This window comes from Gossypium hirsutum, chromosome A10 (assembly GCF_007990345.1).
Source record: "Gossypium hirsutum isolate 1008001.06 chromosome A10, Gossypium_hirsutum_v2.1, whole genome shotgun sequence".
Classification (NCBI taxonomy): domain Eukaryota; kingdom Viridiplantae; phylum Streptophyta; class Magnoliopsida; order Malvales; family Malvaceae; genus Gossypium; species Gossypium hirsutum.
In genome coordinates this window covers 19515927-19529345 of record NC_053433.1, presented here as the reverse complement: position 1 = coordinate 19529345, position 13419 = coordinate 19515927, and the positions used below count along the sequence as shown (strand labels likewise).

Sequence of the window (13419 nt, the reverse complement as noted above, 5' to 3'; positions counted from 1 at the left end):
CTTTTTAACAAATATATACTTAAAAATAAATAATATGAAAAACAAATGAGATTTTAGTTTGAATGATAAAATTGAGACTTTGAAGATTGTGATGTACTTAAGATTAAGTTCCATTATGTGTGGGTATTCTAGTTTGAATTAACTCTTATTGATTTTATATAAAAATGTATAAAAAATCTTGTTAATGTAAGTTATTCTCCAATTAAGGGTGTGTTTGATAAACTGAAAAAATTAAGTATTGAAATTTTATTGTTAAATTTTATAAGTCCTAAATTTATATTAGAATTTTTTTTGGTAAACTAGTAAATATAAGTACCGAATATAATTATATTGTTTGATAAAAGTGAAAAATTATTTAATTTTTAATTTTAAACTCATTAATATAATATATGATATTATTTTGGATAAAATATAAATATGGTAATTTAAATATCTCAATTTTTTAAATAAAATAAAATAAAATCTAACTTAATATTTTCTAATAGGTAGCTACCTCCCTATTAAGTATAAAAAAATTAGAATGATTATCAAACACATTTAAAATATTAAATATTGAAAATTTTTAATGCTTTAACAAATACACCTTAAATTGATGTTCAATTGACTTATAACATTACCTCAATCAAACATTTAAAAGATAATATAGATAAATAAATCATTATATTACACTTAATTAAGCTTTCAACTTTAAATAGAATCCAAATAAACCTTTTAATTTTTTAACTTTTATCTAAGTAATCCCTTAAATTCATCTTTATTTTATTCTTAAATAAAAACCAATATTTTGTTTAAAAATAAAGCTAAATTAAATCAAAATACTAAGGGTTTATTTGGGTACAACAAAAGTATAAGGAGATTATTTAACAAAGTAATTTTAATTTATGGATTTATAAAAATATAAACAAGAAAACTAAAATTTTGTGTCCTTTCGCATTAAGGCCTAAGCATCGCTTTTAGACGTAAAAGCAAGGTCAAACAACCAGGTTTTTTTTTTTTAATCTAAATTGGATGTAGAGGTGTTTTTGAGTTGGATGAAAGTTCGAATCTTAAGAAAATTTTCTATTCCAAATTTAAGCTTAAGTTGTTAGGTCTATTTAAGAGTGTTTAAATAACGGTTAAAATTAAATTAATCTATTAAACTGATCTAATTTAGTTAATCGATCTAATTCGATCGAAGGTCCGTTAATATTTGTTAGGACGGTCGGTAATCGGTTAATTCGATTTAAAATCAAGTAATTAACTTAATTAACTAAACTTCATAATTAATAATACAAATTATATTTAATTTTAATTCGGTCAAATGAAGATAATTTATTTTTATATGTTTGATATTTTTTTAACCAACCGATCAAAACCATATAAATTTCAATTCGATTAATGGTTAAAAAATTAAAAAATTTACAGATAATACACTTTAATACGTTCGAATTTATGTGCTCTTATATTGGATACAATATTAATACCGATCCAGATAAAACTTAATCTGCATAAATTAATTTATGTGTATTATCAATTGATTTACATAATTTTAAAAAACCATATCCAAATCTAAAACAGTCGAAATAATAAATACTAGCTAAGTGATATTTTGAGAAAAGAGATTTTCTTCTATTTTAATAAATTTGAAAAATGAATTTAGGGAAGGAGGAAAACATTGATTTGAAAGCTTTTTTTTTTTTCAAAGAAGATGTCCCATCACATACTGATCCGATTGGAAGAATTATTATCAACACTTGATTGATTCATTCCCACGTGTTTTAACATCATATTTTTAACTCTTAAAAAATGGTCAGTGTGAGTGATAAGACTGACATATCATCTCCATTGCAACAATTAATCAAAAACTCATCCAAAATAATACTATTATTATTATTATTCTAAACCCTAAAAGAAAAAAAACTGTGGATCTGCTTTTAAGTAACTGAAAAGTGAGAGAGAGACACAGCACTTTGACTGTCTGATCTCGGAGAAAGCTGGTGGTTGAGGTGGTCGCGCAGGTTGTTGGAACGCCGGCTCTGACGGTGGTTGAAGGGTGGCTTAGGGGCTTGCAATGACCTAGCCATCTCATGATTCCCACTGATAAAAAAATTAAAAGGAAGAAGAAAAGTTGGCATTTTTTTTACCATTTATAACAATTTCTTTCACTGCTATATATATATATTCCTATTGGTTTGACGTATTGCTTATACTGTGGGCCGTGTGGGGATGTATCTGAGCTGTTTCTGTTTTGGGTTGATTGATTTGAACCGGTGGGCTTAGAACTGGTTTCCACATTTCTTTATTCTCAAGCTTTTATCTTTTTGGGTTGATGATTCAGGTAAAAGGAGATTCGTTTATGTGTACTTTTATGTCATTATTGGTGTTTTGATCTTTGGGTTTCAGTTCTCTCTGTTTTCTGGGTGCTATTGTTACCAAAGTTGCAAAATTTTGATCTATGGAGTTTGATTTGATAGAAATTTGCTTTTAGTTGAGCTGAGATATAAAATAATGCAGAAAATTTTATCTTTTTGGTTTTCTCTTGTTATATATACGCAGTTGATTATATAGAGATTGGCCTTGGTATGCTTATAAAAGATGTTACTGAAGATTATGATGCGAGAGTTGAAGGAAATGAAAGATGGGATTGGGAACATATCAAAGAGAGGTGGAGAAAGCAAGCTTTGGCGAAGCCGGACACGTTCCCATGTCGTTCCGGACCAGCCACAGGAATGTGCCGAGCAAAGCCCTTGGTCGAATCTGCCCCTGGAATTACTCTTAGATATCATCCACAGAGTGGAAGAGAGTGAAACAGCTTGGCCTGCTCGAGCTGCTGTTGTTTTTTGTGCTGCAGTTTGTAGGTCTTGGAGGGAAATTACAAAGGAGATTGTGAAGACTCCCGAGCAATGTGGGAGGCTCACATTTCCAATCTCACTGAAGCAGGTTATACACTTTTCCTATTGAAATTTTTTCCATTTTGATTCCAAACTAGAGGATTTGTAGGTAAATTATATTAAGGGGACGGAAAAGAAACACTCCCATATGTGTTTTGGTCCCTTCGAATAAAGGATAAACGAAGCTGCAAAAGGTTGAAGAAAGTTAGGAGGGTTGCCGGAGTTGGTTCCCGGGCGTGCTCTGATTTAAGTCAGCGGATATCGGGAAAGTGCTCCTTCCAATATTTGCGGACTTGAGCATTAGATCATGTTTCGGATTATTCACTCCAGTGCCCATCGACTTTCCTCTATTGTTTGTACAATCTTTCCAAAAGACCATCAACAATATGCATCTATGTCAAGAACTTACTAATTTTTTGTTATTTAATATGTCTTGCTCTGGCATTTCTATCATGAAATGATCATTGGGGTGATAGTTGCATGATAAAAACTTTCAAATGCAGCACATAAAGCTAAATCTAAATTTTCGTTTCCTGCTGTGTAAGTTGGCATTTGACGATTAGTCTCATGTCTGTATAAATAATGGGAATTACTATTTTCTTGTTTCTCAACTTAAAAAGCTTATATCTTTTGTTTGTGCCCATGAACAGCCTGGTCCTCGCGAGTCTCCGATTCAGTGCTATATTAGAAGGGACAGAGCAACGTCTACATATCTTTTGTTCTATGGTCTGGTACCATGTAAGTTTGTCTCCATTATACGTCCTTATTTTCTACAATTCATGATAAATTTATACTTCTCATTATTATCTGAAAAATAATCTTTCCAGTCATTGTGTTATTTTGAACTTATTATTGATTTTTGAAGGTTTTGTGTTGTGTTGCTTCTACTCTTCATTTTTCTTGAATTATTCATGTCTGACACATTCGAATATGAGTATGGGGATATGATATGGCTTCTCAAGGAGCCTCCAGATACGTTGAATATGAAGTTTCCTTATGTTTTGAGATGTAATGACTTGTGTTGCTTCTTTGATATGCAGCTGAGGGGGAGGGCGATAAATTGCTCTTGGCAGCTAGAAAGGTCAGAAGGGCAACATGCACTGACTTTGTTATATCTTTGGCTGCCGATGATTTTGCTAGGGCCAGCTATACGTATGTTGGTAAACTAAGGCAAGTCTTGTGATTCGATATTTTATGTGTCCCTGATTACAGTTGCTTCATGTCAATGATGACATATTTGGTTCTTTTTCAGGTCTAACTTTTTGGGTACCAAGTTCACCGTATATGATAGTCAACCTCCATGTGACTCCATGATCCCATTGACTACCCACCGAAGATTCCACTCTAAGCAGGTATCTCCGAGATTACCTGCATGCAACTACAGCATAGGTAGCATTACCTATGAGCTCAATGTTCTGCGAACCCGAGGACCCAGGAGAATGCATTGCGTTTTGCATTCAATTCCTGTCTCTGCTATTCAGGAAGGAGGCACTGCCCCAACGCCGTTGGCATTACTGCAATTCTTTGATGAGCAACTTTCTCCTTTACCTAGTTCAAAAGGAAAGCAACCGCTGATGGACACCAGCTCCCCGAGCCCGGCAGTCACACCTTTATATTCGCCAGACTCAGGAGAGCCATTAACCCTTAAAAACAAGGCTCCTAGATGGCATGAACAATTACAGTGCTGGTGCCTTAACTTCAAGGGTCGTGTGACGGTGGCCTCTGTTAAGAATTTCCAGCTTGTAGCAGCTGTTGAGCCAGAACATAATGTATCACCTGAAGATCAAGAGAAGGTAATCTTACAGTTTGGGAAAATTGGTATGGACATCTTCACCATGGATTATCAATACCCTCTTTCTGCGTTCCAAGCCTTTGCAATCTGTCTAAGCAGCTTTGACACCAAACCAGCTTGTGAATGATGCCACCGGAAGGAGATCCATTGATGTGCCATGGATTAGTGCCATTGTTCCTCGTTTTCATTTTGCAAGCCATTGTAAGTCTCAACCTACCAGAGCAGCTTTATGCCTAACCGGCAAACCGGCTGGCATGTAAATGGTAGCAGGTTGTAGATGGGAGATGCACATCTTTCTCAGATCGAATGCTTCCTTTATTCCAATTCCTAGTGTTTGTATTCGGATGGAAGCGTTTCTTGTAAGGACTTTGCTCGGCTGATTTCTAGCTTTTCAGTGCGTCATGTAATCTGACTTGTATGTTGTTTGGTCATCTTAATTAGAATCAAAACTGAATTAACAGCAAATTGCCTATTAAAGTTTAGTTGCTGAACCCAAATGCTATATGGTGCATCCTTATGTTCGGTAAGTTGTATTCAAAGAATCTTTTGACGATTGGAACTTCTACTTAGGTCCGACAATATATCACTCATGAATAGCATATATGAGAACTTGAAAGAGAAATCAACTTCATACCTATGTCCCATTACATATCACACATGAATATCATGTGTGAGAAGTTGAACGTATGTAGCTTTATAATTATTTCATAAGGACGCATTGAGCTCCGAAAGTGAGGTGAAAGTGATAGAATGTTTATGCAACATAGGGTAAAAGGAAAGGTTACATAGCCTGCTCTATGGGGGCTGAAAATTTCTTTTCTGCATTCTTACGGAACATAAACTAGATTTGTGTAGTTTTATATGGCATATACAAGACTCTTGAAGATTAGGGTGGAAAGCTATAAACTTTGTTACTCGAGCTCGAACATAATCTTGGAAAATTGCCTTAGCTACTGTAGAAAGAAAAGTCAAAGCAAGTTTGCTCGTTTTTCTCATGTTTTTTTGGGTGAAATCGGAAGAAAGTTTTGTGGAAAGAAGCTTACGAGGCTTGGGAGCTCGAAAAAAATTGGGTTTGAGGGTGATCAGAAATGAAGAGGATATTATTAAGAAATTGGTTGAAATCGATTTCACATGGACATCTAGGAGGATTGTTTTCTCTTAGTTGGAGTGGGTGATGGAAATTCCTTACTGGACTCAGAAAGGTTGGTTGTTTGGCTGTGTTTGCGCTGATTCATCGTGGTTGCGGATGTGTCCTGCTTTGGGATCGTGCTGGTTTGATGTCTTAGGGCATGATTTAAGACCATATGTTGGTTTTATTGGACTTTTAGGATTGTTAGGGGTCTTGTATTGTTGGTTTGAATTAGGTTCTTCTTTGTTGATCGTGAAATCACGTGTAATGTAGCTGCTTAATTCTAAATTTTAGTTGTTGAATTGGATGAAAGATTTGCATATGCAAATATTTTTATTTTCTTCTTTCCTTTACTTAAAAACTCCAACAAAAAAGAAAAGAGTCAGAAGCAACATAGAATACAGAAAATGGCTGCAGATATATCATTCTAAGAAAAATAGATCATGAAAATAAGTGTTGGGACCGGACAAAATCATTTCCTAACTACATTTACTTACAGTATGAAGATACCTTTGCCAAATCCCATTAGATAAGCACAATTGATAGAGAAAGCAGATAATTCCAAGTTTCATTTCTTCTTTTTTGGTGCCGTGGATCTTGAGAACTTTGGTAATTTCACTCCAAAAAGGGTCTTACGAGACATCTTGTCTTTGGAATAGTTGTTAGCATCTTCGGATTCGACAGCATTGAAGTTTGAGCATTCTTGTTTATCAACATCATCATCAGCATCATGTTTGGTATCTCTAAGGAGCCGTAGCAATTCCAGTGCACTTGCCTTTCCTTTCTCACTTCCCTTAACGGATACATCAAAAAGGACAGGAAATATGCAACACTCATCCATAACTAAGTGACAGTATTCGATACTTTGCGAGCACAATGTAAGGAGAATAGCCAGTGCATTCTCTTGATCCTCAAAACCACCACTCTCGAGTAACATAGCAATCGAAGCAATGCAGCCAGGTGTTTCAGTGATCCAAGTCCTACCCTCTTGATTACTACACAAGTTTCTCAGCACCACTATGCAGTGTTTAGAAAGAGTGGTGTCTTGTAAATACGGAATAAGTTTAGGGATGCATTCTGGAGACACCAAATCAGAACAAATATCGGTGCTCGAAGAGGACAGATTGCTCAAAATTTTGATGATTTGATCCTGGAAATCTTTGATGTTCGAATCGAGAATGTTTAACATGGAAACAAAAGCACCAGATGCTGAAATCTTAGATTTACAGCTGCTATGTTCAGACAATACTTCCATGATGTCAAGAACCTCTCTAGTTACTTCCGAGTCTATAAACAACGATAGCATACTATATGCATCTTCGTCCAAGTATCGTATACCATCCCTGCAAGAAGCTCAAAAAACAAGGAAAAAGGCCAGCATTAAGTCCTCTATTTCAGAATATCCATGATCATAAATAAGGTCAAGTAAAATATAATGAAATCCAGCTGCACATGGAACGACAATTACCTGTTTTTGCTCAGAAAGGTTGATAACAACTGAATTCCAGCTTTCTGTGCTCTTATATCATGTGAATCATGAGCACCGCTCAAAAACTTAAGCAGAGGCTCAAAGAAATTCTTGGATGACAAAGAAACACAATCTAGATCATCACATTTCAAAAGGTTTTTCTTGTCTTTAACCATCTTGTATTGTGCTTCTCGATCGAGCATTGCAAGGCTAGATAGACACTCCAAATCAATCTTACTTCTTGTGCTGCTGACCGATTGTTGTTGCAAACAATCATCACCATTTTGCTCAGGCATCAAACTTAAGCCACCTGCAATCCTGTTATGAGATCTGTCCGAAGTATAACTCGTATCTAAAGATCCAATTGATATAGTGCTGATGTCTACCGGAAAGCACAGATCATTCATAGAACTGCCAAAACTAGCTATGGAAGCAGAAGAAGTTTCCAATGATTGAAGCACATCTGGTTGCATGCTTGGGTCCTGAATGGTGATTTTATACTTCATACACCATTTTGATATCAGATCCTTCATGGCAGCATTTGGGGTCAATGAGAGATGGTCCAGTTTCATCTTAGTTTTCGGGCACGTACCGTTACCATCATCAAACCACTTCTGGATCCATGTCCTTTCAAATGTTTGTCCAGAAGCAATGACAACAGGATCATACATCAGCCTTGAAGATATGGGGCACTTAAATTCCTCAGGAGGTATAGCTTTATTTAACGTATCAGCTTGAACATCAGACTGCTTATACTCTGTATGAGGTTCGACATCGGCAGAGCGAGTATGTGTAAAACTGGTACTCAGGCTTTTAACTGCAAAGGCTCTTTCATTGTCTGTTTGAGCTCCAATAATCAAGTTAGCATACTTCCTTAACAGGTAGTAAAGATATTTTAAGATCTTTTTCTTTGGTTGGTCACAGTCACTGACTTTCTCCAGCAACTTCTTTATAGATCTTTTCTCTATCAAGATAGCTTTCGGAGATGTAATATGAAGTCGTGATGCTGCAGATTGAAGAGCTTTCATTTCGGCGTATTCCATTGAATCAGATGCCGCAGCACCTCGATGGAGTAATTCGCGCACAACTTTCCCGGCCTCTTCATCAAATTTATCAGGGACAAAATTTGCAGCTCGCAGATCATCGACAATTTGACATATCTGCAATAACATTTCAACATAAGCTTGTAGAAAATAAGTTATGATTTTATCAAGAACAAGCTATTGAAAAGCACATGGGATTTTACGAACCTCAGCAACCAGCGTAACTGGAACCATACTCTGAATTTGGCATAAACCTTGTTCCAACAAATTCTTCATTTTTTGAAATCTTGCAACCATGGAATCAGTGGTTATAGCCTGAAAAGTAAACCAAATGAGTGAGACAAAATAGGTGAAAAGGAAAAAAAGGATCATAAACACACAATCATTGCAATAATCACAAAAGTATGTGATTAATTTAAAAAAAAAAAAGGGGCACCAGATAAAGTTTGCTGGATTCACTGCAGTACTGAAGAAGTAACTTTGCTCTCTCAATTGCACTGTTCAATGAGCAGAGTGCCTTTATTCCTAAGGAGCATCTTGGTCGAGCAGCTTCAATTTCTGGAAATATATTCATAATCCTATCAACAAACTTCCTAAGTTCTGTGCACATCAAGCGATGCACCTACAATCATTCAGCGGTGCAGCAATATTAAGCATATCAGACACCTTAAAGCAGTGACATGGGATGATGTTATGATCCTTTATATGAAAACTGATCGACAAAATTTACCATTTTACCTGAAAGGAACAAGGATACGATGAAGTCTCCACTGCTTCAGTCCCCATTCAACAGATAGTAACCTGATAAAAGAAACAGAAATTAAGTCAAGCAGGTCAATTAAGATAAAGAAAAAGCAAAACAGCACGGGTTTACGTAGAAACTTATCACAATGATATAAATGGTTAGAAACGATTTACCAGAGGTCAATTAAGATAATAAAAAAAGAACAATTAAGGGATGAAAAGGGTTTTTTTTATAGTGGCATCACCGTGAAACTTGCAGTCAAAGAAGAAAGATATGCAAAACATATCGACCAGACTTTTCTATGTACCCCACACACCACCAAAAAGAAAAAGATTATGCATAATTAGACTTATTTTAAGTATGCTTTTGAATTTTCTTTCATAAAGATGTAGGATTTTTTTGTTCTTTTTTATATTAATTTTGAACTTGATCATGATACGGGAAGGGGGAAACCAGGTTGGGAGGGAAGGGGAAGAGAAAACTCACCTTAGTGCAAGTGGAAGCTAGAGCAATGATAAAGAGATGCTGCTTGTTTTCGCTGTATGTTTATTTGTGAAGCTATAGACCAACACCAAAAGAGATGCTGCTTGTTTTCGCTGTATGTTTATTTGTGAAGCTATAGACCAACACCAAATATAGAGAAATTGAACCACCGGTGCCAAAGACTAGGTTTTTGTAAAGCAAAATAGCTACAACTTTAGAGAATATATCATTTAGCCCCCAGAAAAAAAAAACGAAAAAGAAAACAGAGACTCTCACTAGCAGAAAGTGTGTAGAATTCAAGGCATCAAAAGTAGTTGTCTTGCAGCTCTTCCATAGATAAGCAGGGTGAAAAGGAAACAATAGTTCAGAAGAAGCTTTAAAGATGACCAAATGGATTGCATGGTCTTCTTGATCACCAAAAAAGAAAAAGAAGCCACTTTTTTTTTGCTCTTGATGACAACACCCAACACTCAAAAAACCATGTTTACCACCATGGATGAAAACAGTGGTTAAAAAAAAAAAGAAGTAAGAGATTCCCAGAAATGAAAACAGAAAATTCCTCCAATAAACCAGCAAGAGAAGTGAGTGACAATTAGAACTTGTAGGGAACTAAGAAAACCAAAAACCAGAGATGGAAATTAAGAAAATCTTTATATCAGGAAAGCAGAAGTTGCCAATAAAGAAGCTGTTGATTTCGTTTCTTTGGACAATGAAAGTCTTTTTGCGAATAAGAACTGGTTAGAGTCGAAAGAAAAGGAAAGTTTCTTGTTTTTTATTTTTTATTTATAGATTTAAAAAATAATAATAAAATAAAATAAAAGGAGTAGTCTATGGCAATGCTATCAAGAATCAGGTTGTTCTTGGTCGGCTTTAAGCCAATGACAGGTTAAGACAGTGATGCTCTCTAACTCTACTCGGATTGACTCACACGTCTGTGATGTCTGTGATCATTGGATACCGTTGGATGATCATGAATCGATGGTTGATTGAAGGATAAGCGGCCGAGTCCGGACACGCAGTCTTGATTTGACCAAGAGTTGCGGATGAGAGAAAACCCAACACATTTTATTATCCAATTTAATTAAACACAAAAAAATTAATTTGATGATATAAGTAAATCATCCCGCAACGCGGGATCATTTTCCTAATACCCCAACTTAACTACCTAAACGCAGAATCCAAAAATTAAAATAAGATTACATCAACCCTACACAATTTCCTAATTAATTAAATTGATATCAAACTTTTCTCACTTATCAATTATTTAATATAATAATTTTATCTTAATCCGATAATACATGTCTTTTCCCAAATTTCTTGCCTTCTTATTTTACCTATGCTTTCTTTTAATTAATATTTTTAGAATATGATCTAATTAACTTTCACTTTGAATTCTTGATTTTTAATTAAAATTTACCGTTTAATATTAATTTTCATGATTTGAAAATAATATTTTACTTTAGTAATTAACAATAAATTAATTTATAAAATATTAAAAGAATTTTTATTTCATAAAAGAAAGATTTGAAAAATAAAAAATATTAAGTTTATTTTATTAGTAAAAGTTTTTATCAATTGTTGATGCTATATTAAGTTATTATTTTAATATTTATTTTTATTAAATTTGTCTTCTAAATTAAAATTAAAGAGTAAAACTCAATCAAGAATTGAATTTTAGTGACGAAATTCAATTAAACAAAAAATAAAAATTGATAAAATTCAAGATAAAATTAAAATATAATCACAAATTTATCTTTAGCTTAAAAGCATAATGATAAATATTAATAAAAATAAAGTACAGTGACAAATTTCAATATTAACTTAAAGTGACAAATTTACATATTAACCTTTTTATTTAGTATAATCAAACAATAAATAATTCAATCAACAATTATATAACAATAAAATTTATGATTTATAATTTGGTTATTCTTTATTTTATTTTATAATCTTAAAAGGTGTAAAATATAAAAATTAAAAAATTATTGAACCAAATCTAATAAATTCGCTAATTTAGTTTTAACAATAGAATTAGTTGGATTTATTTAGTTACGAGTGTTTCGTCAATTTATTTAGTTATTGATATATAAAATTTGAATTTAATTAAATGCACACTCATAAGTTCGAGTTTTGTCAAGCATAAATAATCTCTTTAATTTATTATGAATTTATATTTTATTAAACATGAGTTCTGATTAGATTTACTTTAATAATAAATTATATTAAATTGATTTTTAATTATAATCTGTATTATTGCAGTCCTAGTTTTAAGAAAATTCAAAGAATGAGGTTAAGGGGCAGATTGTATAGATGCACAAATATAAACTCTAAAATGATATATTAATGATTAATGAGTGGTGTTATACTAGAATATACCCTTGGACAATCAAATCATACTTTTTTTTATGAAACTAATATTATATTATTTTTTATTAATGTGTGATAATTTAATTTTTAAAATTTTTAAAAAAATGTGAAATATGAGATGCAAAAATTCAAAATAATTAAAATATTTGTTAACATCAAAAGTAAAATATACACAACAAAACTCTATTATGTTTTAAATTTTATATTTTAACAAAATTATTTTTGGCTAAAATGCCAAATACACTCTTAAAATAATTTAAAAAATCAATTAAATCTTTTGTGGGAAAATGCATTCATTTGATCCATTTGAATAATAATTTGTACCCGATTAAGCCTATTAAATTCATTTTCCTTATTGAAGCTCTGACGGGTTGTTAAGTGCTAATATGACAACTAACGTGGTTGTTTAAATAGAAAATATGATATGGTAACTAACATGGCTAGTTGATGTGGACAAGCGACAACATGGAATGCTTATTGATTTTTTTAAAAGATTTAATTGATTTTTTTTATTTTTTACGAGGGTTTAATTGATTATTTAAGTAAAAAAATTTACTAGAATTCTAAAATTTCTAATTTTAAAAAAAAATATAAATTATAAAAATCATAAAAAAATTATTATAAAAATTATAGAAAAATTTAAATTTCATAAGATTTTAAGAAAAATATAAAAAAATTCAAATAATTCAAATATTATAATAAATTAAAAAAATATTATAAAAATTAAAAATTACTGGACATTTTGTTTTCTATCTTACATTGTTTTACATCATACATCAAATCATCCTTATCAACTTTCCTCACATCATCCTTTTTCAACTAAAACATTATCCATCACTATAGATATTCATGAGTTGAGTTGAGCTTAGGCTTGGTTTAAAAAAAAATTCAAGCTGAACCTAATTAGGCTTGGCTTCTTGAAATGATTGTTTCCACTATATTAAAAAATAATTGTTCATTTAAATTTACTTATAAAAATACATTATAATAATATAAAATTATTACATTTTTTTATTTTTTGCAGAGTAAATTGAATTGGCCAACGAACACTTTTACCCATCACTCACCTTATGTCATCAAATATAGAACTCATCATTGCTCAAACAACTCACTCGACACTCTCACAAGTCTGACCATTTTCGCACTTCAATCTCCTAATTTCCTTATTACAAAACCAAAAACACCAAATCAATAGAATAACAATTTTTTTTATAATTTTTATAAGTTTTAATAAATTTTAAAATTTTTTATTTTATAAACTTTTAATGAAATTTACTAGTTTTTGTAATTTTATTAAATTTCTCTAATTTAATTGTAGTTTTTATGTATTTTTAATAATTTATAATATTTAATCACATGTCAATACTTTTTGTAATTTTTATAATTTTTTTAAAAAAATTAGAATTAAATGATCAATTAAATCCAAAAAAATCAATTAAACTGTCGTAAAATAATAAAAAATCAATTAAGCTCTTTGACAGAAAAATGAATTTAATTGAGTATAAACCATTACTTAAAAAAC

General features: G+C 32.1%; 2 protein-coding genes across 4 annotated transcripts; one reads left to right on the top strand and one right to left on the bottom strand.

The window, feature by feature from the left end:
• The first annotated feature begins 1686 nt into the window (after nt 1–1686).
• Nucleotides 1687–5127, top strand: LOC107897628 (tubby-like F-box protein 2). 2 transcript variants are annotated; one of them, XM_016823142.2, is made up of 5 exons: nt 1687–2317; nt 2536–2919; nt 3521–3608; nt 3911–4040; nt 4123–5127. In XM_016823142.2, the coding sequence occupies exons 2-5, from the start codon at nt 2575–2577 to the stop codon at nt 4787–4789; spliced, it is 1230 nt and encodes a 409-aa protein (XP_016678631.1). In that variant the 5' UTR covers nt 1687–2317; nt 2536–2574; the 3' UTR covers nt 4790–5127. The 2 variants fall into 2 exon arrangements, with proteins under 2 accessions (XP_016678631.1, XP_016678632.1); XM_016823143.2 differs by having other exon boundaries at nt 1687–2919.
• A 1063-nt stretch (nt 5128–6190) lies between these two features.
• On the bottom strand, nt 6191–10327 carry LOC107897627 (U-box domain-containing protein 5). Of its 2 annotated transcripts, none has more exons than XM_016823140.2 (6): nt 9534–10327; nt 9041–9103; nt 8739–8924; nt 8510–8617; nt 7260–8419; nt 6191–7134 (listed from the first exon to the last, which is right to left on the bottom strand). In XM_016823140.2, the coding sequence occupies exons 2-6, from the start codon at nt 9086–9088 to the stop codon at nt 6360–6362; spliced, it is 2277 nt and encodes a 758-aa protein (XP_016678629.1). In that variant the 5' UTR covers nt 9089–9103; nt 9534–10327; the 3' UTR covers nt 6191–6359. The 2 variants fall into 2 exon arrangements, with proteins under 2 accessions (XP_016678629.1, XP_016678630.1); XM_016823141.2 differs by having other exon boundaries at nt 8739–8860; nt 9534–10326.
• Nucleotides 10328–13419: the final 3092 nt, after the last annotated feature.